The sequence below is a fragment of the Equus quagga genome, chromosome 1, assembly GCF_021613505.1.
Source record: "Equus quagga isolate Etosha38 chromosome 1, UCLA_HA_Equagga_1.0, whole genome shotgun sequence".
Taxonomy (NCBI): Eukaryota; Metazoa; Chordata; class Mammalia; order Perissodactyla; family Equidae; genus Equus; species Equus quagga.
Window position 1 is genome coordinate 149943674 of NC_060267.1, and position 26029 is coordinate 149969702.

The 26029-nt window shown below is 39.1% G+C and overlaps 1 protein-coding gene across 4 annotated transcripts in view; it reads right to left on the reverse strand.

The window, feature by feature from the left end:
• FBXL2 (F-box and leucine rich repeat protein 2) overlaps positions 1-26029 on the reverse strand; it is a 123399-nt gene that overhangs the window by 41103 nt on the left and 56267 nt on the right. For 3 of the 4 annotated variants that reach the window (XR_006887444.1, XR_006887445.1, XM_046652791.1), the window contains exons 5-14: positions 19590-19684; positions 10597-10665; positions 10401-10496; positions 10046-10172; positions 9824-9898; positions 8389-8519; positions 6866-6926; positions 6640-6708; positions 6029-6073; positions 5391-5447 (exon numbers count right to left, since the gene is read on the reverse strand). Coding sequence is in view for 2 of the 4 variants with exons in the window: in XM_046652791.1 (XP_046508747.1) it covers positions 5391-5447; positions 6029-6073; positions 6640-6708; positions 6866-6926; positions 8389-8519; positions 9824-9898; positions 10046-10172; positions 10401-10496; positions 10597-10665; positions 19590-19684 (825 nt within the window). In the remaining 2 variants the exon portion in view is untranslated. The remainder of the gene's footprint in view (positions 1-5390; positions 5448-6028; positions 6074-6639; positions 6709-6865; positions 6927-8388; positions 8520-9823; positions 9899-10045; positions 10173-10400; positions 10497-10596; positions 10666-19589; positions 19685-26029) is intronic. The other variant, XM_046652804.1, reaches the window with a different exon arrangement.

Below are 26029 nucleotides of genomic sequence, written 5' to 3' on the forward strand. Positions count from 1 at the left end.
GTCCTACATCCTGGGAAATGCTCCCCATGGAAGCCCAGGGACTGAACAGAATTTCAACTGAAAGATTAAAAAAAAAAAATTGAAGCCACTTGTCTGTCAAAGTTGGGGTAGACCATGACCTGAGGAATCCAGACATTCTCTTCTTCCCTAGGGCCAAGAATCTTCCCGAGACCTTTTCCAACAACAAGCGCCCTTTCCCTCCCCCTTATCTCTGTAAGTTTAGTGGTGTGACACTGAAGGAGCTGCCAGACTGCCTTGACAAGGTTGCTTGAAAGTGTGGGTAAGGAGAGTTTGGAGGAACCTCGGGATTCCTGACTGCAGGAACCCTTCACCTGCTCCCTCCTCCAAAGAAGCAGCTTCTTATGGTGGGCCTCTGGCAGGCAGGGAATAGCTGGCAGTCTCATGAGAAGGGCTCAGTCTTTGGGACCTGAGACCACAGCTGTAGGGATCGCCCTCATCATTCACACAATAGTTTTCGTGCCTGACTCTGAGACTTTGGCTGGCTTGTTTATATCCTTCTTTGTTCCAAAAGAGGATTTGAAGTGGCTTCCCCTGGTTAAGCCTAGTGCAAGGTGCTGGTGCTAGAGGAGAGAGGGAAGATCCTGTCTCTGTCCTCTAAGAGTTGACAGTCTAAATCACAATCCTAGACTCCCCCTGAATTCCCACTGAGGAAAGCTTCCTTGGATTTATGAATAGAACTTTTAAAACCTAAGGTTAATAGTGCAAGCACTAAAAACATCAAGGCACAGAGAGATGGCTAAAAAGCCAATAGACAAATTAAATGGAATTTTAAAAATATTCAGTTAACCCAAAAAGAAGGTGAGAAGGGAGGAATAGAAAAAAAGAGAGAGAGAGAAAACTCAACTGTATCAATATTATATTAACCTTAAATGACTAAACATTTCAATTAAAAGACAGATTATTAGACTGGCTAACAGCAAGACACATACATAAAAACACAGATAGGTTGAAAGAAAATGATATGCCATGCAAAAAGTAAGCATAAAAAGGCTGATATTAACATCAGATAAAGTAGACTTAAAGACAAAGAGTATTACTAGTGATAAAGAGGGACATTTTATAATGATAAAAATGTCACTGCACCAGAAGGATGTAAGAATCATAAATTTGTATGAAGCCAAATTGTAGGATAAGACCTCAGTGAGGATACACTAAACATCTTAGCCATGGGAGGGCTACTGTGTACTGGAGATGGGGTTGGCCCCAGCAGCTGGGCCAGGACTTGCAGCTTCCCATATGTGTACATGAAGTCACCCTGCTTGTAGAGTTTTGGGAGTGGTCTAATGTGTCTAGTGAATCTCAACATTCTAAGCTGAGATAACTAGAAGGTCTGAATAAACCAGGGTCCTCAATTTGGGACCAAAACATAGGCTGGACTGCTCTCCTTCAGGTGGTGCCACAGAACAGTGGCCCTTCAAACTGAACCCCCACCTCAGCTTCTCACTGTCAGCTCTTTCAAGCCTCACAGAGACAGTTAAGAAAGAAAGGAAGGCGTCTACCCTCCTTAGCAGTGCCCATGAGGCTCTGGTCCTTGCCTCCCATTGAGCCTCATCCCTTCTCCTTCCTCCCTCACTCTAAAACTCAGCCAATTGCAGAAAGAACACGTGCTGTTTCATCTGTGTAAAATGCCCTCAAGCCCTTTTTCTACCTCATTCTTGCTGGTGCTTTGAAAACTGGCCCAGTAGCTGAGAGTTGGATTTAAACAGGATGAAAGCTTTGCTAAGTGAAGAAGGTGAATCTTGAGGATCAAGGGAGTGATTTAATAATTGACTGTAGAATTTACGCTGAGTTGGGGGGTGGGCATCAAACGGGGATGGACAATGAAAAGATGGTGGGATCAATGGGTCCCATATAAATTATTGTTGTAGCTGGGTAATACAAGAGATGATCAGAAAGACAGGAGATGGTCAGACTGGGGGGGCATTAAACTGAGAAATAAACAACATACATTCTATTCTACACTGTTATTTTCAAAGTTGCTAAATGTTTCCACTTAAACTGGAAGAAATATTCATCCAAATCTTACCAACTCGTGCGTCCCTATTTTTCCTCTACAGCAGTGAGTAGTGGCATAACAAGATTGTCTCACATCCCCAAAGGCAGGCTTTCTACTAGCTGGATAACTTATGCACTTGTCATTCTGAAGGGAGAGTGACTGATCTGACACCTGATGGACATGGCTTTCTATACATCATCACTGTGTTTTGATAAATCAGGATGAAAAATAAACACGGTAGCAATGAAGTAATATATTTCCTTTTTGGCTACATTCCTTATTCTTCAATATAATAGACTGATAAAATTATTCTTGGATAGCTTCTATGACCAATGAGTTACATAGTATGATTCAAAAAGCCCAAAAAGCTGGCTCTGATATTGAACAGGAAACCAGCCCCGCCATGATCAACAGAAGCTGCTGCTAACACATCCTACAAGCTAAACACTGGAGGAACAAAGAGGATCCTTAACCTTCTTGGAACAAATTTCATGACTCTTTACAGATTCTTCCAGGTCCTACTCCTCTGCATGTGGAATTCCCCTTGTTCACAAATGTATATTTGACTAATTTTCAAACAAACAGGATCAGTTTTCCCTTTCAAATAGCCTTCTGAATTTTTGGGTTTTTTTGGTTTGTTTTTGTGGGGGTTTTTGCTGAGGAAGATTATCTCTGAGCTGACATCTGTGCCAATCTTCCTCTATTTTATATGTGGGTCGCTGCCACGACATGGCTGATGAGTGGTGTACGTCTGCACCCAAGATCCAAAGTCCCGACCCCGGGCCGCTGAAGTGGAGTGCATGGCGCTTAACCACTGCAGCACAGGGCTGCCCCCTGAATTGCGTTTCTGTGTGAGTACAATGCCCTTCCTCCCTTGAGGATCACAGAGTGACTCCTGGAAGCGGCAGTGTGTGTGCACACCTGCCTCGTTCACGTCTAAAGGACAACCTGGGAAACTGAAGCGTTAGGAACTGAGGTGTGATAGTCACCTGGCTTTGGGCTGGTGGTCACTTCCTTCATTTCTTCCTGCTTGCAGATCTTTAGTAAAAGGTAAAAGCCGTATTTCAAAATTCTGAGTCTATGGGTTTTTCCCCCAAGAGTATTGCCTCCTCTAATCTCTGCAGGCCAGGGGAGGAATCCCTGAGGAGGACCCCCTGAGCAGCCTGTGCCCAGCTTTGTCACAGAGTGCTGTCTGTGACACTCCCTCAGTAAGAGGAGTTTCCTTACGGTGGGGACTGCACTGCTCCCGTGTGGCCGCCTGCCCCAGAATGAGGCCTGTGGAGAAGAAACGTGCACGTTTCACCTGGCACTCAATGCCTGCCATCCTAAATCCTCCCAGGGCTGCCATTTCATTAAGGCAGGTGGCAAGCCGGCTGCACATGTGCACTGCGGGACCTGCTGCAGTAGAAATGCACTTCTGACACAATCCGCACTTTAACTCACCCTCAGCTTTACCTGAGGGTTGACAGAGGCACTGCTACTACTGGCCACTATCAAAGTGGGTCGTGCTCCTTGAGTATCCCTTAAATAAGGATCCAGGCACAAACTTCTCCGGAATTTCAGAGTGAGGATAAAGTTTCTCTCTCCTGATGAATTATCTTTGATTTCTACAGTGCCTAGGACAGTGCCTGGCATGTGGTGGTCCTCAAGAGGTGTTTGTAGCGTGAATTAGATGGATATGGAACAAATGTAATCCATAGCATTTCCCTTTTCTGTTTTGGCTATTAGGAATCTTCAAAGCTAAGTTCAGATTTCAACTGCAACTGTTTCCCTGCTTTTCTGCTAATAATCCTTTGTGTTTTTTATTCTGGGCTCTTATTTTGGACTTCTGGTTTTATTATAGCTTACCTTTTACTCTTACGTCCCCTTTCTGGAAGTAGCTTATACAAATACAGGGGACAAGATGGAGATTTAGTCACCAGCATCTCCGCTGGGGAGAACGCTATGTATTTGGAAGACACTCCCTGACAAGTCGCTGGGGTGGATCCTGCACTCCTGAGGAGGCAGGAGGAAGAGCAGGAGTTAGGGAGCTGGCGGAAGGCCTTGTTGGCTCCGTGTAACCCCTCCTTAGGTGCCTCCATCCTGATGTGAGTAGATTTCTTGCAGACACTGATGAAGGGGCAGGAGTTCAAGTCCAGGGTATCCCAAGGGAGGACAGAGAGAGCCCTTGGGCAGCACAGAGGAAGCAAGTTAAAGCAAGGAATAAAACCTGGGGCTCCTAATTTTTCCCACATCTCTGAGAGGCAGAAGGTGTCAAGGAAAAAGGGTGGAGAGGATAAAAGGAGAAAGCACATCTGAGTAAGAGGTTCTGCCAATTATAAAACCAAATCTGAACCAATTTGTGAGTAAAGACATCACTAGAACTACAAAATTATCTGTAACACGTATGGGGAAATGATTTAGACAGAGAATTTGGATACACATAGATTCCTGACTAATCTCTGAAATCTGACCCCAAATTCTTTTTAAAAAGTCCTAGAGCTGTACACAGCCCAGCTGCACTTGTGCCTGAGGGAAAAAGTAGCCAGAATGCGGAAACAAGGAAAATTGGTGGGGAGAGTAACTCAAGGCCAAATGGAGCTTTAATGTTATAAAATTCTAGTCCCTGAGGACAAAGCAAGTTTCAAAAATGACAGAGAAAGTGCACTTAAGAAAAATCTGTTGTGTATCTCAGGGCAGTGGAAAGCCCAGACCCCAGGGAGGCCAAGAGATCCAGGACCATAGTGCAGTTGTGTAACTTTGGCCAAGTTCCTTAACTGCTCTGAGCCTCAGTTTCTTCACTGATAAAATGGGGACGTCCATAGTGCCTGCATCACAGGGCTGTGGATGGCATCAAATGAGACAATGTATCTAGCACAGACATAGGCAGCACGGTTTACATGGGCTTGCTCAATGAATGAATCCCTGCTCCTGGCTCAAACAGCTGGATGTGAAATGTGCATGAGATGTCTGCAGGGCTAAGAGTGCCAGTGACACTATTCACTGCTCATTTTGGATCTCTCAATATATTCTAATTCCTTTTCCCCCTATAGATATATATATGAGGAGATGTGAAATGTAAATTTAATACAAGGATGGCCTCAATCTTTTGTCTTAGATTATATCATTTTAACGTCCTTTCACTCCACCTGACATGATGAACATGAACTTGAGAAAAGTGGTAAGGACATGGGTCCCTATATTAGGTCCACATCCTAAAATGGAACCAGTAACATTTAGATATCCCGCCTCCCAAGTGAGCCCAACTAATAGGTCTCTGAAACCAAGAATGATGGTACCTTTACAGAAAGGAAACCCAAACAGATTCCTGTTGTAGTGGGAGGATTTTTTCATTCCTAAAAGGTTAATAATGTCACAAAAAACTCAGACTCACCAGGGCTTGGAGTTTAGGACAGTGAATGGAAAGCTGGATGAGTGTGCTGTCGGTTATCTAGAGAGAAACATGCTGCGTCAGTGTGGCTTCTATACCAGAACTTAATACCTAATCCTGGCTTCTCCTGAACACGAGAATCAAAGGGGCAAAAGAGAATTAAAAACTAATCTCAAGCACACTTGGGCTGGGAGCTCCTCTTTTTACCAGCAACCTCAAATCTGTCCACTCCTGGAGATGCAAAGTCGTTCTCTGGTCTCTCTCTGGTGCCCCAAGGGGGCCTAGGGACAAGGGGACAAAGAGGGAGGGGGTAAGGAGGGTCCCCCAGGATTCTTCATTGTAGAGTCACCTCGTTGCTGGACATGCAAACTTTACCTCCCTTAAATTCTGTGAAAATAAGTTTCTTTTTCTTTCAATGTTTGGCAAAAGATGGAGCTATCCTGAACTTCTCGACTGTAGCTCTGTCTGATGACTGAGAATAGCCCAAAGTTTATGCATCTCACTGCCATGGTCCTCATGAGTTCCCAAGCTCTAACAACTATGCTGGGCAAGGAGAGTCCAGACAGTAGCCAGTCTCTGGCTATGTGGTTGTCTGTTAGGACTAAGGGGTAGCCCTGCAGGGCTATCAGGAGTCCACTCACCAGAATGCATTCCTCAAGATCCATCTTTTCCAGGTCATGGCAATTCTGAAAGAGTCCATAAGACATCCCCCACATGCAGTCAGCGGTTGGGGCAAAACTGGTGGCTTGCTCTGTTCCTCTGAGTACGGGCCCAGTATCCCTGTTTTCTTCCATCAAGGAGTGTGCCCTGTTGCTAAAGTGGCCCAGTACTAACGAGCAGGTGCCCTTTGAATCATATTCACTTTAGAAATGGGAATAGGGCTGCCCTGGGCTGCATTTCCTTCTCTCATCCTGGACAGGTAGTTGCCTATAACCTTCCTGGTGGCTCATAGATAGCAGCATGTAAATTTTAGCCATAGAATAGGTTCTGGGAGGGCATGAGAGTGAGGAGCGCAGGCACAGTGTGGGCAGGTGAAGGTTGGGGGAAGAGTGTATCAGTACCCCAGGAGGACACGGGTTCCCAGCCGCAGGCCACAGGGACCCCGTGGTGGTCGGCATTTGCAGGGCAATGTGGAAGAGGGAGCAGAGGCAGAGTGCAGCCCGGTTAGGGGAAGCTGCTGAGAGGTGAGTCAGGTCTGTGCGAGGAAGGGTATCTCCTGCCCGGGATGGGGCTCTTCTCATTGTGGGCCCACCTGACCAATGAGAGTGAGGCTACACCTGCCACAGAACCCTCGACAGGACCTCCCGAGTTTTCCGGCCAACTGGAAAAAATGCAAAACACACTCAGAGGACTGTATTCCACTCGGTGCCTGTCATTTCTGAAGGTATTTTTTTGCACACTCCAAAATCACTCCAAGTCACTTTGATTGAGGGAAGTGAATTACAGTTTGGTTTTGTTTTTTAAAACTTCTACCTTACCCGAGCTAAAAGTGTAAAGCCTGCGTCAGTCAAATGGGAACATCGGGCAGCCTCCAAAATCCTGGGATAAGGAGTGCATGGGAGAAAAAGTAGCGACTGGTTAACAGGAGAAACATTCACTTCATGATGCACGCTCTTGCATTTATTCTGCTCTTTGACACAACTTTGCTTCTGCTAAAAGCGTTGGAAATGCAAATACTGTCGCCACTAGACAGATGAGGAGAATGAGGCTTAGGGAGGAATGTGACCTGCCCTAAGCGCCAAAGTCCCAACCTGAACTCAAACAGTAAATCCAGGCATCTTCCCACTGCACCGCACACTGTTGCTGTTGTTGTTTTTAAATATTATTTCAATATTTGTTGACTTCTAAATACAATTAAAATGAACTTTTACTCAACAAAATCATCTTGATATCTATTGCATTTCTTGAAGTTACTCTAAAGGAAACTTTAAAAATTTGCAGCCAAAGAAAAACATGAGTTAATTCTCAATACTCATGCTTAACAGGGGCAGATGCATGAATACCATTTTTAAGTTAAATACTAATAGCAATAATTTTGACCTCCTTTCTGACCAGTTTTGATCACCCAAATTCCTTCTACTATGGAGAAACAGCAAAAATATCTAGAATTTTCCATAATACAACGGTAAGAAAAATGGGCAAAAGACAGAAATAGACAATCCTTAAAGGATACGCAACTGGTGTGAGCATAAGAAATGGATCCGTTTCACTGATGAGTAAAGAATAACAAAACAAATGGCTTTTTGCTGCCTCTTTCTAGGGTTAAGATTGCTGCTTCTGAAGTCGAACTCTGTTAAGTTCAAATTCTACTTTTACTTCTTACTCATTATGTGACCCAGGATAAATCATGGGATTTTCTGAGTCTCAGTTTCTCCTCCGCAAAACAAGCGAGAATAACAGTACTTATCTCCTAGAGACGTGGTGAGGATTAAATGAGATAATGCTTATAAAAGTGCCTAATACAGAGCCTGGGACATATGAGTTCAAGTGATGTTAACTATGATTAGTAGTTTGTTGCCATTATTAAAGTTTTAATAGTCACAATATTACATGGATAATCAGAAAATCATTATTTGTTAAAACAAAACTTTTTTCCTGATGGGAAAGATGATAAATAAAGTAATTGTAATTTTCCTCCCATGCTGTCCATTTAGCAGCTGGTTTAGAGGAGAACATCATGGCATTTGGATGTGAGGCTATCACTGTGCTCACTGTCAGATCACTCGGATATCAAACAGCATGAGGCAAATCATGTGGGCAAACGTGTGAAGTGCATCAAGAAACTGGTGGTAGACAGTTTAGTGCTTTCTCGTATGTCCCTAAATGAACTGGATTACGTGTTGTCCTACTCCAATCCCCGGACAGAAGCCAACAACAACACAACCACCGCCTTCTCCACCACCACCTGTTCCTACTGGCAAGCCTTTCTCCTCCTGCAGGAAGCCCTCCCAGTCAGCTCAGCCAAGCTCTGGGCTGCAAAGCAAAAGTGTGGTGCACTCACTGAAGTCTTGGGCAGTTCAAAGCCAGGGCTGTGAGAGAGGCGTCTGTGAGGTTGCTGCAGCCAGAAAGGCAGAGGGCCTGCAGCCGGTGGCATCCCCTGCATATCTGCACCACGCCTTCATCCGTAATGCGCTGGTGAAAACCAAAACGGGAAGGGAAATCAGAGGGCACCAGCAGTACCGAAATGAGAGCAGCAGAAAAACAGGACCTACTGCTAGTCGATTAGTTTGGGTTGCCAGTTACTCGCATTTTATCCTAATAATTTAAACAAAACAAGATGAAGCACAGGGCAGATGTGTTGTTATCTCTGCACAGCTTTAAAATATCCTAATGTTACTAATGAAGAGTAAAATTTTAAAATTTCATTTCCCTCCCCAGAATCATTTGATTTTTTTCAGGAAAAATTCATAAACTTGTGTTAAAAATCAGGTTAAATAAAGAGCTCATGAGACTTGCCTAGTTAAGTGACATATTAATTTTTGGTTGAATTTCTACAGATTAATGTTTCAGATATCTACCATATAAATCATATGTATATACTTACAGCATTTCCTCAATGTTTAGAACATAGCAAAATTAAATAAATCACTGATAAATCGCTTGGGATTCTACGAATTTAGCCATGAAGATTCAAAATAAAATCTTTCTTTAAAGATACTAATTTATGTAGAAATAAACATGCACATATATGTCATACTTCAATTCATCTGGCAGTACTAGCAATCCAAGGTCCTATTTTTGAACAGTGCAGTCCCTGTACTCCCCTGTAAGGTCAATATTTGTCCCAAAGATACTTTGTTCTATCTCTCACTATCAGGGACTCTAAAGATTTATGATTCACTCACTAAATGCCAAATGAAAACGATTTCTCTCACTTTACTCAAGATTGATGTTCTCCCTGAGAAACCAAATAGGATTTAGCAAGCGTGCTCTTCAATCATCAATATTTACAATGGCAGTGAAGAAGCAGCAATAGTTTTTCACAGGCTAATGCTCTGATGAAAATTATACCTTGCCCTTGCATACGCCCTTTCTTTTTCAAAGTCTTTTCACATCTGTTACTTCATTTTATTCACTGAAACAATGTGAGAGGTGTCATCATCCCCAGTTTATAAGTAAAAAAAAGACACTGAGACATTACCATGGATTGTTTAGGTTAGTGACTAGTTTCACAGCATTCCTGATATCTCATAATAAACCAAGACCTTGATCTGTATTATTTTTAGGGGACATGTCAGTAGCTTTGTATTGGCCTTTGGGTTTAGATTGTTGTTCTTTCATCTTGCAGCAAATGGATAGATCACATCAGGCCACAGGAGAAGTAAGGGTGTGATCATCCCAGCTGCCCAGGGTGCTTCACAGCGGGGCCTGCGGCCGATTCCTGAGGGAGAGAACGTGGAGCAGGAGGGTGCTCACAGGAGAGGCACACTACTTACTGAGCAGGACTGTAAGTTGAGGCTCACAAGCTCATGGCAGTAATTCTGAATGTGCTTCAGAGCTTCGTCTTCCAACTGAGTAGAGAGAGAAAAGAGGGATGGAGCCAGGTCAGGGAACAGTGGGGCACCAAGAAAAATGCAGCAGCAAGTTCCCTAACGAAGTGCCCACACCTATTGTTAGATAAGTGTTAGATGAACATGACTCTATTGACCCCTTGGTACCTGTGTGCAGCCCCTCAGAAGCAGGGCTTTTAGGCCTCGACAACCTCGCACCAGTGCCTCGATGCCATCCTTCGTGATCTGATCACACCAAGAGAGGTTCAGGTACTCCAGGTTTCGGCAGCCCTCACTGAGAGAACAAAGAACAAAACCACGCATGTGCAGTCTATCCTATAGAGAGTTTATTACCAACTTTGAGTTTAGTAAATCACAAGCAATTCAGAGGAGCAAGAACCTCTGAGACCTGTCTGAGTCACCTACTTCCTGCTCCAATGAGACCATTAGAAAGGTTTCAGACACACCAGAATGTACATAACTTTGGGTATTTCTCATGACCACAAACAACAGGTACTTTTACCTGATCCCCTTTAAGGAGCTGTTTGTAATGGACACACAGGAGGTCAGATCCAGATGCTTCAGCTTGGAACAGAATCTGCTAAGGCTATAACACGTGCTGAAAAAGAACAGACACACTAAAGGTATTTTCAACCATGTTTCTCTCCCCTCACTCTCCCCATGGCCAATTAGTGCCCAAACTAATTTTCATTACTTGCCTGTCAGTGATTTTTGTGCACCCATTGAGGTTTAAATGTTCAATGTTTCGGCAGTTCTGTGCAAAGGTCCTAAAATGAGAAAACATTTAAAAACTCTGTGCAAGTTGCTGGGAAGCCACTAGAGGGCATGTGTAACCGTTCACATTTAAAACAGTGCTCCTCAAACTTTAAAAAAATTTATTTAATTGTGGAAAGAACACTTAACATGGCATCTACTCTCTGAACATTTTTAAGTGTACAATATATTACTATTGACTATAGGTACTACTGTCTTCAAGCTTTAATGTGCACACAAATCAGCTGGGGCTCCGGTCACAGTGCAGATTCTGATAGTAGATCTACACAAACTCCCTGATGTCTGCATTTCTAAGCTCTCAAGTGATGCCAGTGCTGCTACTCTGGGGACTATACTTTGGGAAGCAAAGTCCTAGACTGACTACACTTCAGTTGTAACTCTCCTTCACCCACACCTTGGCAGTCATCTGAGAATGGAGGCCTGGCTCCCTGTTTCTTCCTCTCTACAAGAAAATCAATTGGAAGCAAGGGGGCTGAATCTTTCTTGCATTGTGTCATGCTGCCAGTTGGTTACAGAGCTTTCTGGAGAAACTGTCTCTGGCCATTAATAGCATCCAGTAGTTGATGAGTATCAAGAACCATCCATTTACTGGTGAGAACACTAATTCATGAAGGGCAATTTCCTCAATGATTTGTGGGTTGGTAGGGAGGCCAGAAGCAGAAAATTAAACATCCCTTACTCACCACTTACTACTTAACATATTCAGCAAGGACTGGCTCAGGTCATCTGCATTTTCCTGAAATACAGCTTCAATGTATCCTATAGGATAGAGTCCTGATTCTTCCACGCAGTACCCAAACATCTTCAAAACCTGGCCTCAAATCAGATGTCATTCTCATCTGTTCCTTCTGCCCTGCTATGGTACAGGGAAGGGGAACTGAGCTGGAGTCTAATGGACTTCCTGACTTGGGGATATGGAGCCAAAAGTCTGACCAAGGCAGTTAGAGTTATTAGAGAAAGTACTGGAGTGGAGGGAACTTCAGAGATCTGCAGAGGGTTCCCCTCAAGAATTCAGTAAAGTACTGATCAGAGCATGCATGTGAGGAGACTACTCAAAGCCTGGGAAAGAATCAAGAAAAAGCACTAGAGAGAACAAAAGCCAGATCTCACCCAGAGCCAGGAATAGTGCCCATTCCCACCAGCCAACAGTGAAAAATGTTACAATTTGTACGGCACTGGGTAGAGTACTGAGAAGGCTCTTGTTTCAGGAGTCGAGTACAATTAGCTCTAGACTAAACACTGCTTTGGTCCAACCTAACAAATTTTTTAAACAAGATCTGAAAGGAACTATGTCCAAGTAACTCAACTGCATCCTAGTACAAAACCCAAGAATATTTGTAGAAGCACAAAAATATTCTGCACTCAGAGTAAAATTCACAATATCTGGCATTGAACAAAAAATTACCACACTTTCAAAGAAGGAAAATATATCCATAATGAGAAGATTCAATCTATTAAAGCTGACCCAGAACTGACAGAGATATTAGAAATAGCAAAGGCATTAAAAGTTATTATAACTGTGTTCTGAAGAATATGGTTGTATAAAGCTAGATAAAGTTTGAACATGTTATGTTTAGTAAACACATTATATAGAGATATGAAAGATACAAAAAAGACCCAAATTAAGGTCTTAGATATGAAAACCACAATGGCTGAGATGAAAACTTACTGGATGGGATTAATGAAAGATTAGACATTGTGGAAAAGAAGACTGGTGAACTTGAAGACACAGCAACAGAAACTATCCAAAATGAAACATGGAGAGAAACCAAGAAAAAAGAACAGAGCATGAATGAACTGTGAGATAGCTTCAAGAAACCTAATATACATGTGATTGGAGTCCTTAAAGAGGAGGGCCCAGCCCTGTGGCCAAATGATTAAAGTTCCACGCACTCCCCTTCGGTGGCCTGGGTTTGGATCCCAGGTGCAGATCTACTGCACTCACCAGCCATGCTGTAGCAGTGTCCCACATACAAAAAAGATAGAGGAAGATTGGCATAGATGTTAGCTCAGGGCTAATCTTCCTCAAGCAAACAAAAGAGGAGGATTGGCAATGGATGTTATCTCAGGGAGAATCTTCCTCAGCAAACAAAGAAGAATAGGAGACAGAGAGGGGAGGGAGAAAATATCTAAAGAAGTAACGGCCAAAATTTATCCAAAGTTTATGAAAACTATCAACCTATAGATACAAGAAAGTGAAAGAATTCCAAGCACAAGAAATATGAAAGGCATATCATAACCAAACTGGCCAAAACTAGTGACAGAAAAATCTTACAAGCATTTAGAGAAAAAGGACACATTACGTACAGAAGAATAAAAATAACAGTGATAGAAGATTTCTCATTGGTAACAAAAGAGCAAGAAAACAGAGGAGCAGCATCTTTAAAATACTGAAAACAAAAAACTATCAACATAAAATTTTATGTTCAGCGAAAATATTTTTCAAAATTGAAGGAAAAATAAAGATATTTTTCAGACATAGAAAAGCTGAAAGAATTCATCAGATCTGCAGTATGTGAAATGTTACAGAACGTTCTTCAGGCAGAAAAAAAGTGAACCAGATGAAAATTTATGTCTACACAAAGGAATAAGAATACTGGAAATGGTAACTACTTGGGTATATAAAGTCTTTCTTTTTTTTTTAGGTGTTTAATTCTCTTAAAAAAAATAATTGCCTGTTAAAACAAAAATACTAACAATCTAGTGAGGGGTTTATATCATACGCAGAATTTAAATGCATGACAATAATAGCATGAAGACTGAGGAAAAATGGGAGTGATGTATAATATAATTTAACAGTAGACTATAATAAGTTAAAGATGTAAACTATAAACTCTAAAGCAACCACTAAAATTATGAAACAATGAGTTATATCTACTAAGCCAAAAAAGGATATAAAATGGAATCATAAAATATCCTCAATCCAAAAGAAGGCAGAAAAGGAGGAAAAGGGAGAGAAAGAATGTACAGAACAAATAGCTAACAAATAACAAGAAAGTAAATTTAAAACTAACCATACCATATCAATAATCACATTAAATGTAAATGATCTAAATATCCAAAGCAGAGATTTTCATCACGGATCAAAAAAACAATACCCAACTATATACTGCCTACAAGAAACCAACTTTAAATATAAAGACACAAATCAGTTAAACGTAAAAGAATGGAAAAAAATATACCATGCCAACACTAATCAAAAGAAAGCTGGAGTGGCTATATTACATGAGACAGAGTAGACTTCAGAGCAAAGAATATACCAGGGATAAAAGAAGGCCACATGATAATGAAAAACTGGTCAATTCATCATAAAGGCACAGCAATCCTAAATGTCTATATACCTAATAACAGAGCTTCAAAATACATGCAGAAAAGAAACTGATAGAACTGTAAGGAGAAACAGACAAATCCAAAATTATAGGCAGAAATCTCAAGACACTTCTCTCAATATTTGATCAAACAAGAAATCAGAAAATCAGTAAAGATACAGAAGATCTGATCAACACTCTCAATCAACTTGACCTAATTGGTATTTATAGAACACTCCACACCTAGCAGCAGCAGAATACATTGTTTTCAAGTGAACATGGAACATTTATCAAGATAGACCATATTCTAAGTCACAAAGCAATTCTCAGTAAAATTAAAAGAATCCAAATTGTATAAAGTATATTTTTTTATCACAATGGAATTAAATTAGTAATCAATAACATAAAAAGCTGGAAAACGCCCAAATATTTGGAAACTGAATAATACACTTCTAAACAACCCACAAGTCAAGGAAGAAATAAAAAGGGAAATAGAATGCATTTTGAACTGAATGAAAATGCCAACGCAGCATTAGAATTTGTGAAATGCTACTAAGTCAGTACTTCAGGAGAAATTTATAGCACTAACCTTCTATATTAGTAAAGGAAAAAAGGTCTCAAATCAATGACTTCTGCTTTCACCTTAAGAAAGTAGAAAAAAGAAGATCAAATGAAACCCAAAGCAAATAAAAGAAATAAAATAATAAAGATTAGAGCAGAAATCAATGAAGTAGGAAACAGAAAAACAATGAAAAATCAATGAAACACAAAGCTGGTTCTTTGAAAATAGCATTAAAATTAATAAACCTCTAGCCATACAGATCAGGAAAAGACAAAAAATTACCAATGTAAGAGAAATTTAATCATCTTTACTCTTTAAAAATGCACTATTAATGCCAATAAAAGAATTCAAAGAATATTGAATTACAATAGGCACTGTATAATCATTGTGATTTCTATTAGACATGACAAGTACTTCCATTTACTTAAAAAAAAATACCAATATCAGGAATGAAGAGAGGAGATATCACTGCAGATTTTATAGATATTAAAATGATAATAACAGCATTATAAACAACTTTATGCCAATAAAATCAACAACTTAAATGAAATGGACAAAATCTTTGTAAGACAAAACTAAACCAAAGCTTACTCAAGAAGAAATAGAAAACCTGAAGAGTTCTACATACATTAAAGAAATAGAATTTGTAGTAAAAACCTCCCACAAAAGAAAGATGCAGCCCCAGATGGCCTCAATGGTGAATTCTATATTTTAAGGAAAAAGCAATACTAATTCTACATAAAGTCTTCCAAAAAACTGAAGAGGAGGAAACACTTCCTAATTTATTCTATGAGGCCAGTATAACTTTGATACCTAGACCAGACAAAAACATCACAAGAAAACCAATTAACAATATCCCTCACGAACACAGATGTAAAAATATTTAACAAAATTTTAACAAATAGAATCCAACAACATGTAAAAAACACAGGTGCCAGCCTGGTGGCATAGTGGTCAACTTTGTGTGCTCCACTTTGGTGGCCTGGGTTTTGCTGGTTTGGATCCCAGGTGCAGACCTACATACCACTCATCAAGCCGTGCTGTGGTGGCATCCCACATAAAATAGAGGAAGACTGCCACAGATGATAGCTCAAGGCCAATCTTGACACACACACACACACACACACAATACATGACAACTCAAGTGGGGTTCATCTGAGGGATGGAAGGTTAGTTTAACATTCAAACATCAACCAGTGTAATTCACCATACTAACAAACTAAATAAGAAAAAAACATATGGTCATCTAAATGATGCAGAAAAAGCATTTGACAAAATCTAACATTCACTCTCAATTTTAAAAAAACCTCTCAAACTAGAAATAGAAGGAAATTTCCCCAATTTGATGATTATAAAAAATCTATAGCTAACATCATACTTGAATGCTTTCTCCCTAAGATGGAGGACTGTCTAGGATGTCTATTTTCATCACTTCTATTCAATGCTGTACTAGAGATTCTAGCCAGTGCAATCAGGTAAGAATAAGAAAAGGTACTTATTGGAAACAAAGAAGAAAAACTATCTTCATTTACAGGTGACATGACTGCCTATGTAGAAAATCCAAAGGAATCAACAAATAAGCTACTAAAACTAATAAATGTATCTATTAAGGTTGCAAGATAAAAGATTGATGTACCAAAACCAATAGTATTTCTATTTACTAACAATGAACAATTGAAAATTGAAATAAAAAATAATACCATTACAATAACATTTTATAACTTAGAGATAAATATGACAAAAGATGTGCACAACCTGTACACCGAAAACCAAAAAACATGTTGAGAGAAATTTAAAAACACCTAAATATATGGAGACATATATCATGTTCATGCATTGGAAGACTCAATATTGTTAAGATATCAATTCTCCCCAAATTGATCTTTGCATTCAACATCACCCTAAAGATCCCAGCAAGACCTTGAAGAAATTGACAAGCTAATTCGATAATTTATATGGAAATGCCATGGATCTAGAACAGTCAAACAACTTTCAAAAAGAACAAGAGTTGGAAGACCACTACTACCTGATTTCACGACTTACTGTTAAAGCAACAGTTATCAAGACAGCATGGTTTGGAGTAAACATAGACAAATAGATCAATGGAAAATATAAATAGTACAAAAACACTCCCACAATTATTTTCAACAAAGGTGCACAGGCAATTCAGTGGAGAAGGGTAGTCATTTCAACATATGGTGCTAGAACAACTGGACATCATAGGCAAAAAAATGAATTTCAATCTATACCTCACACCACATACAAAAATCAACTCAAAATGATCATAGGTCTAAACCACAAAACTTCTAGAAACAAAGAAGAAAATCTTTATGACCTTGGGTTAGGCAAAGATCTCTTATATATAATACAAAAAACATGATTCATAAAAGAAAAAAACTGAACTTCATTAAAATTAAAAAACTCTTCAAAAAAGAAAATAAAAAGATAAGCCACAGACAGGAAGAAAATATTTGCAAAACACGTATCTGATTAAGGACTTGTACCCAGAACATATTAAGAACTCTCAAAATTCAATGGTAAGACAACAAAGAATCTATGAAAAAAATAAGTAAAACCTTTGAACAAACATTTCAGCAAAGAAAATATACAGATAGCAAAAAAACACATAAAAAGACACTCAACAGCATCAGTCATTGGAGAAATGCAAATGAAAACCACAATGAGATACCACTACAACATTTATTAAAATGGGTAAAATTAAAAAGACTGACCTACCAGAAAAAAAAAAAGACTGACCTACCAACTGTTGGCAAGAATGTGGAGGAACTGGAAGTATCATACACTTCTGGTGGGAATGTAAAATGGTACAATCCTTTCAGAAAACAGTTTAGAAGTTTCTTAAAAAGTTAAACATGCATCTACCAAATGATCTGGCCATTCCACTCCTAGGTATTTACCCAAGAGAAATTAAAACATATAACATATAAAGTCTTGTACAAAAATGTTCATAGCAGCTTTATATGTAATGGCTGAAAACTGGAAAGAATCCAAATGTCCATAAATAGATGAATGAATAAATTGCAGTACATCCATACAATACGCTACTACTCAGCAATAAAAAGGAATGAATTATTGATACACACAACAACATGGATGAATCTCAAAACAATTATGTTGTGTGAAAGAGGCCAGGCAAAAATGAGTACATACTGGATAATTACACATAAAATTTTAGAAAATGCAAACTAACCTATAGAGATAGAAAGCAGATCAGTGTTTGCCTAGAGATGGGGCAAAGACAGGGGTGGAAGGCACGGAGGGATTACAAAGGTATGTGAGGAAACTTTTGTGGGATACAGATATGTTCATTATCTTTATTATAGGGTTGGTTTCATGGGTATGTATCTCAAGTGTATTGTATTGCATTACATTGTATTGTATTATTGTATCTCAATTGTAAAGTTGTTAAAAATCCATAGCACATCATATATAATGATGGAGCAGGAGTTATAGAGAATACACATTCAAGATCCATTAGTACTGGGATTTTAATCTATTTTGATTACTACTTTGTCTCCACTGCCTAAATCAGTGCCTGATACAGTAGAGGCTCAGTCAACATTTGTAAATGACTAGTCCCCCTCCCACCAAAACAATAACAATACACGCGTGGGGGCAGAGTAGACGTCAAGGCTAATTCTAGGTGATTACAATAAAAAACTGGAGGCATAAAATCCTTTCTGAGTCATAATTTGTATTTATGCATATCATTATTTCTCACAGTAATCTGGTCTCATATTAAAAATGTATGTAGACAATACAGATTTCTGCTCTAACAATTATGGTAAACCAGTAAACATTCTTAGCCTTATAGGATAGTTTTGCTAGCATATATGGCTTTATTGCAATTGCCAAGATAATGTATTTCTTTGACATTCCTCATTGACAATTCACATCTTCACATTTATTTTAGTTTCCTCAAGGAAACTACTATTAGATTTATGTTCTATATTACAAATTATCATAGGACCTATTTGGTACATTTAAGTTCCCTGTTAAAATAGAATCAATCTATTCCACTGGTTTACAAAGCTTTTGAAGTAGCAGAAAATTTGGTCTGATGATCTTAATTTCTTGATTTATAAAAAGTCACTTTGTTCCATAATATTTAAAGGGAGTGTATTGATCCTTAAAAGATGTTATGAATTAATTTTCTTAGCAATGGTGTAGCAGGTGTTTCCATTACAAATTCTACTGTCTGCAATCACTATATACTGTACATTCTCACTGGCAGTCTGGGACTGATGTACACTGGGGTAATGTTTGGGTCTGCAAGAGACAAAATCTGTTCCAAGGTTCTAGGAGATGGTGTGTGTCCTAATTTAGCCCAACTCAAACAATACTAGAGGCCACAAGGGTAAGGACATAAAGGTTTTAATTATATGTTGTCTCCAGGAAAGCTCAAAGCACATGTCCTTTAACAGTTGATTGATAACATTTCCAATAAATAATGGCTCTCTAGGAAGAAGTGGGCAAGCATTTGGTTGGATAGGACATATTGCTAACTACAGTAAAATGAATATGGTAATCACATCCCTTTTGAGTACGAAATTCCAGGTTATGCTAAGGAAGTTTCTGAAAGAATTATGTTCTTAATTAGTATAATTTATATAAAAAGGTAGCTACTCTTATGAGAAGAGAACTAGGAAGATAGGAAAATGAAGAAGGGAATAGAAGAGAGGCGAACTAATGTTATACTATGTGCCAGGCACTTCATATATGTTATTTCATGCGATACCCATGACATTCCCAAGCAGAAGCTATAACTGCCTTCACTTTGCAGAAAAGAGAACTGACACTCAGTGAGATGAAATAATTTTTCCCAAAGTCACACCCCCAACAACCCTGGAGCTCTGTTTCTAACCCAGGTCTGTTGACTCCAAAGTCATGGTTCTCTCATTATTCTATACAAATTACCATAGAAAGAATTTAAGATTACAAAAGCACATAATATGTTTATTTTTGCTAATGAAAATGTCAGCCACAAGCTGCCATGACAAAGTGCGTCACTGTGGAATCGACTTACTTCAAGGAGGAATCCCCGACACCAATGCAGCCTCTCAAGCTGAGCTTCCTCAGGAATCCACCACATCGCTTTGAGATATTTTCCACCACTCGACCCTTGAATCAAGAAAGTTGGGGAAAAAAATCTTGTTTTTCATGTTGCTCATCTAACAGCATAGTAACCTGAAATTTAGGACTGAATCCTATTTTTCCAGGTATAACAGAGGATATTTTGGAACATTCCTCCAACACCCCACTTCTGTCCCTAGTGCACAAAGGGGCTGCAAGCACTGATAAATGTTTTCAATTAAAGCATTTAAGTGTTAAAACAAAAAAAAAAAAGCACTACTTTTTGAAAGTCTTAACCCTGGAGGGCCGGCCCCATGGCCGAGTGGTTAAGTTCGCATGCTCCGCTTCGGCAGCCCAGGGTTTCGCTGGTTTGGATCCTGGACACAGACATGGCACTGCTCATCAAGCCATGCTGAGGTGGCATCCCACATGCCATAACCAAAGATACACAACGGTGTACTGGGGGGATTTGGGAGAAAAAGGAAAAATAAAATCTTAAAAAAAAAAAAAGTCAGTCTTAACTGTGGAGTTAGGACTCATAAAGAGACTACTACTCCACAAGAGAGGTAAGGAAGAGTATGTCTGGAATACAGGAGCTCACTTAAGCTGTCTCTAATATTACAATGCCCTGTGATTAAAGTCAATGGAAAACTACAAGTCAATTCAGACAGGACTACTAATGGCCCATATACTTCAGGAATCATGGTTTGGCTACCACTGGTGGCAGCTGGAAGCCAGTGCCACCTTGAACTGTTACTTTCCCCCAATGGACTTCCATTTACAGCAGCCCTGCCCTATTCCCACTTTTTCTCTATAAAAGCAAGCTCCTTTCTCTGTTCACTGGATTTGCCTATGGTTCATCATAGCATGCACCATCCTCAATTGCAATTCTTTTGACTATTAATGAATAAACTTGTGAAGGTAAAATAACTGGTGAATTTGCTTTTTAAGTTGACATATATGGTGTCAGAAGTGGGATCTGAAGGAAGTGATCCCCAAGAGATGGCAAGCCCCAGAACTGAGCGAGGTACGTGCACTGAGCCCGTTGTGCTCATTGCTTCTGTGAGTTGCCACCTCCTTTCATTTTGGTGAGTCTCTTCCAGGATTCTGAGCTCCACTCTCCTTGTTATTTGAGCTCTCCAACCTTATTCAGGATCAGGAAAGGCTTTGTACTCTCAGGGGTAGGACTTTGTCCTTCCTGGTTCAAGGCTCTATCCTTGAGTTCAAGACATCGTCCTTAATGAGTACTCAGTTATTTTCTGAAAGTAACACAGTTCCTTTTGGGGCTCAGCCTTGCTGAGAATCCAAAAGCTTTTCTTTGGTTTTCAGATTCCTTTTGGAATCAGGGCTGAAAATCTGGCAGCCTCCTTTTGTTTTTAGATTTCTTTGGGGATCAGGGCTAGGACTCTAGCAACTTTCTTGGGTTTTCAGAGGATATTTCACAAATGGGATTCCAGTCATGTAAATGTTCTGAAGAAAATCCTCCAGAGATCCTGGCTGGATTTGTGTTTCAGAACTTTGGGCTCCCTATGTGCACATTTTTAACTAAATGGACCAAACCAACCAAGAATAATCCATAATTACAAGAGCCATTATGTGGAACTTTTGATCTCCCCAAACTCGCTTTTCTTAAAACCAAACTGGAAGACCACAGCTCTAAAACTAAGCAAAATGAAATGTCTATTTTCCTTGGTACCTGGAGGCTTCTGGACATGCATAAAACTCTAAAATTGCCTCACTACATGACACTTTGTCTAAATTAGCTGAAACAACTAAAAAACTGGGGGAGAATAAAATGGCTTCTAAAGCCTTGTCTTCCCCTCTCCCTTCTCCTTTGTCTCAAGCACCAGCTTGTTTGTCTTCCCAGACTCCTTTGTCTCAGACTTTACCCCCCAGCCATCTTGTGCATAGGTTCCATCCCTGGCACCATCCTCCTCTTTTCCCCTCTGCAAAAAGCTGCCCCTTTAAAATCAGACCCTCTGAGGAGTCAAATGCTAAATCCCTATTAACTATTTCTAAGTTAACAGGAGAAGGAAAAATTTAAATAGCAATTACCCTAGACTTTTGATAGTAGACAAAATGACGCCAAAGACAGTTCTAAAAGGATCCTTACAGCATGCACAAAAATTCCTTAGTAGAAAGATTTGGCTGTGTGAATAAGTAACCTCAGCTTAGTCCATCTGCCAGAAATACAACTGGGATCCAACTATCATTTTGAGTTTTGTACCTGAGATATGGCTAAAATTTTTTAAAGGAAAGCTATGAGATCTCTGTCTGTGCCTGTATGTTATGTATCTATGGATGCAAGTTATAGAGATATGATATTTTTCTACCTCTGGATGGTATTGATAAGATTGATTTGTAAAAGAGCTCTATTTAATTGGCTTGAAATTTAGTGCTTATAAATTAAGTATTCCTAAAACTCAGAAATATAATGGAAACTCACCCAAATGTTATGTGATGTAGGATTAATCTTTTGTAAATAAAAGCTAGCTTAAGGTTGTTGGTTTAATTTAAACAAGCACATCTTTAGAGTTATCAATACTGAATATAATGCAGACATCCAATTTTCATTCTACCTGGGTTTACTAAACTGCTGTTATCTCTTACAAAATTTGTTAGCAAGAAAGTAACTTAAGACAATGGTTGGCTATTTAATGTCTAATTTAAGTGTGATTGTTAAAAGTAATTAAAATATATGTAAATAAGATCAAAGTTTAAACTACGTTAGACTAAATAATGGATGGCTATTGAACACCTAAATCATTTCCAAATAAGATAAACATTAATTATTGAACATGGGTTCAGCTACTTTTGGCTTCCTAGTGTAGAGAGGCTAAGGATATTTGAGTTTATTAGTGAACATGTTTTAGGAAACTGAGAAATTTTCTAGGAAAAGAGGCACATGTTTCTAGAAATTTACAAAAGGTATTTATAAGTTTGCCAAGCCAAAAAATGCTAATATAGTTCACAATTGCTTACTTCTCAGTTTTCACTAAGAATTAAGGATGCTAAGGGTTAAAAATTCTAATATACATAACAAAAGCTACTAGAAACAAAAACAGAAACATCTCTGTAAGCAAGGAAAGTAGGATGTGTGTTCTAGTAAAGGAAAGTATGAGGAATGGAAATGCATTTTATTGAGGGAAAGGAAGTAATTTTGTCCTAAAGAGAGGCTGGTTGTTTCAGAATGGGAAAGAGAAAAACATAAGACAAAATCTGAACATAACAAGAAAGCTGTACAAGGTTTATGGAAAGGAACCTTGGGAAAGGAATTTTATGGGCAGTCAAGACTGACTAAAATTGAAATGAATGAGTTTTAATACTGAAAGTAAGCTGATGCAAAATTGAAATTTGGCTTTCTTTTCTGTTAAAAGAACAAGGTTTATGGGCCAGCCATGATGGTTAAAGTTTGGCACACTCTGCTTCAGTGGCCCAGATTCGGTTCATGGGCATGGAACCAGACCACTCACCTGTCAGTAGCCATGCTGTGGTGATGGCTCACATAGAAGAACTAGAAGGACTCACAACTAGAATATATAACTATGTACTGGGCTTTGGGGAGGGGGGAAAAAGGACAAGGTTTTCTTGGGCTACTGGTCTGCCTCTGATAGATTGTGAAAGCTTCTTTACTTTTAAGCAATAGGCCTAGAAATAGAGATTTTATGTGTTTTTTTAATTAAGATTATGATAGATTACAATCTTGTGAGATTTCAGTTGCACATTATTGTTAGTAATGTTGTGGGTACACCACTTCACCCTTTGTGCCCTCCCCCCACTCCCCCTTTTCCCTGGTAACCACCGATCAGTTCTCCTTGTCTATATGTTAACTTCCACCTATGAGTGGAGTCATATAGAGTTCGTCTTTCTCTGTCTGGCTTGTTTCGCTTAACATAATACCCTCAAGGTCCATCCATGTTGATGCGAATGGAACAATTTGGTCCTTTTTTATGGCTGAGTAGTATTCCATTGTGTATATATACCATATCTTCTTTATCCAGTCATCAGTTTCTGGGCATTTAGGTTGGTTCCACGTCTTGGCTATTGTAAATAATGCTGCGATGAACATAGGGGTGCATGGGACTCTTGGGATTGCTGATTTCAGGTTCTTAGGATAGATACCCAGTAGTGGGATGGCTGGGTCATAGTGTATTTCTATTTTTAACTTTTTGAGAAATCTCCATACTCTTTTCCATAGTGGCTGCACCAGTTTGCATTCCCACCAACAGTGTATGAGAGTTTCAAGATTTTATGTTTTATCAAAATAATTTCCTATGCTGTTTGTATCGAGTCTTTAAGAAAACTGAGTCTTCTTAACACTGAAGGAGTTAAGTTTTGCTTACAGCTATGTAACTCTTTGTATTTGCCTTTGAAATTTTTTATTGTTACTTTGGTCTGATAGATAACTAGGTATTTTCTCATAATGATCTGTGACCCAATTTGGTCAAGTGTCTTCCCCAAATATTCAAATTTTAAATGAAGTCTTTTCCACCTGGACGTAACTTTAGGATTTTCCAGAGGGCACCTGGGATATCTCAAAAGATTTGTTCCCTCTCCTAATAAAAAGAGAGAGATTACACTAATTAGGCTTATTTAGCATGTCAAATTACATGAGAAGCGTGGTCAAATAAGCAATAACAAACCTTTTAAGGTTATAATGTATGGGTGAATGTTACTAAAATGTGTTCTAGAAACTGTATAAAAATAATAAAAATCTGATATGTCCTAATATAATGTTATTACTTGTAATTCTAAATACTATCTAAAATGTATATCATAAAAATACCCAAATTTCCTTGTCAACTGCATTTACCCACTGCCTTTTTTAAAAAATCTTTTGCCAGTTACACTTATTATTTTACTCTGATGCCTTTACAAATATGTTTCATTTTCAAAGAGATTCATGGGAAAGACTTTAAGAATACTCTGTAACACAGGTTTTGATAACTTTAAGATCATAACATTGAGCCGGGTGGGAACTTCTGGAACTTGAGTGGAGGACTGATTGCTTTAATGTTTTGTTTCCCAGATTTAAAGGATCTCTTTTTCTCCTCTTCTTTAAGCTATCTATAACTTACAGCAATTTTGTAAAGTAGATCTTTGCAACAAGGGTTGAAACATTTATCTTTTTCTCCCTACCTAATCTCTCCAGAATTCAGAAACTCTTAAGTATTCTTTTCACGACAATATGTGTATTTGCATAAATTCAATGAGAACCTGTTCTCCTTATAACAGGACAATTGGAATAACATTTGGAAATATTGGCTAATATTACCAAAGCTTAGACCAGAATGTCATATTTGAAAGAGATCTATGTAAACTAAGATATGACCAGACAGCTTTAAAGAACTGCTTGGAAAAATAGGCCTAGCATCTTGCTTACAAGGTTCCAGCAAAGCAATCTTTACAGAGAGTTTGCGTGGTCAATTGCTATTTTTGCTGTATTTACATAAATAATCAGGCTAAGTTTAATACAAATTAGTTTTACTATGATTATCTTTAATAAAAATGGGGGTAATTGTGGAGAGAGAAATCATGCTTGCACCTTTGTGGATATTAAATTCTAGTCCTACTGTCTTTAATGTTTTGTTATATACCTGTAAGCTGGATTGGATCCTATCTTCTTCTGGTTTCCTTAAATGTCTGGCTACAATACTCCAAATTGATGTTTCCAATTTTACTAACCTTGAAATCTCTTTGAAAGGGATCACACCAGGTCCTCCTATCAAGATGGCAGCCAAATTTCAGGGACTCGAGACTTGGGTACATGTCTCACAGCTAAAGAAGGTTCACCTGACATCTAGACCTCTACTAACACTGGGCACTTCCAAATCAAATTGACTAGGAAGAGAAGCAGCTGACATCTGAGGCAGACAGCTTTCCCAAGATGACTGGACCAGGCCTGTATAGCCTCTTCTCACTTTGTTTCTTATTTTATTTTCTCCCTCTCTTTCCTAGAAGGACAATGCTTTCCTCTGCCTTTCCCAATTCTTTGCAAAAGGGGGAAGTCTCTCTGAGTGCTGGATTTACCAACAGAGACCTCAGTCTGTCCAAAACAGTAATGAGCCCTTAGTTCACCCTATAAGTAATTTCACTTGGATTCCAGATGATGTTGTATATCTAAACTGCTCTGCTGGCCCCTTTCACCAAATCAGGGTGCTACCCTACCTAAACTTGTCCCTTGCTTTAATTTAATCCAGGCTTGGAAGGTGAAAACAAGATCTTTTGAATATTTGTATGAAAAATTTTGTGGGACCATCAATGTCAGTTGAATCATTTATATATTCTTAACATGTCCATGTATTTAGACAATCTCTTGATGTGTAACAACATAGTATCTAAGTCTTGGTTATGTAATACCAATGCCTCTTTCCCAATGAATGAGTCTATAGA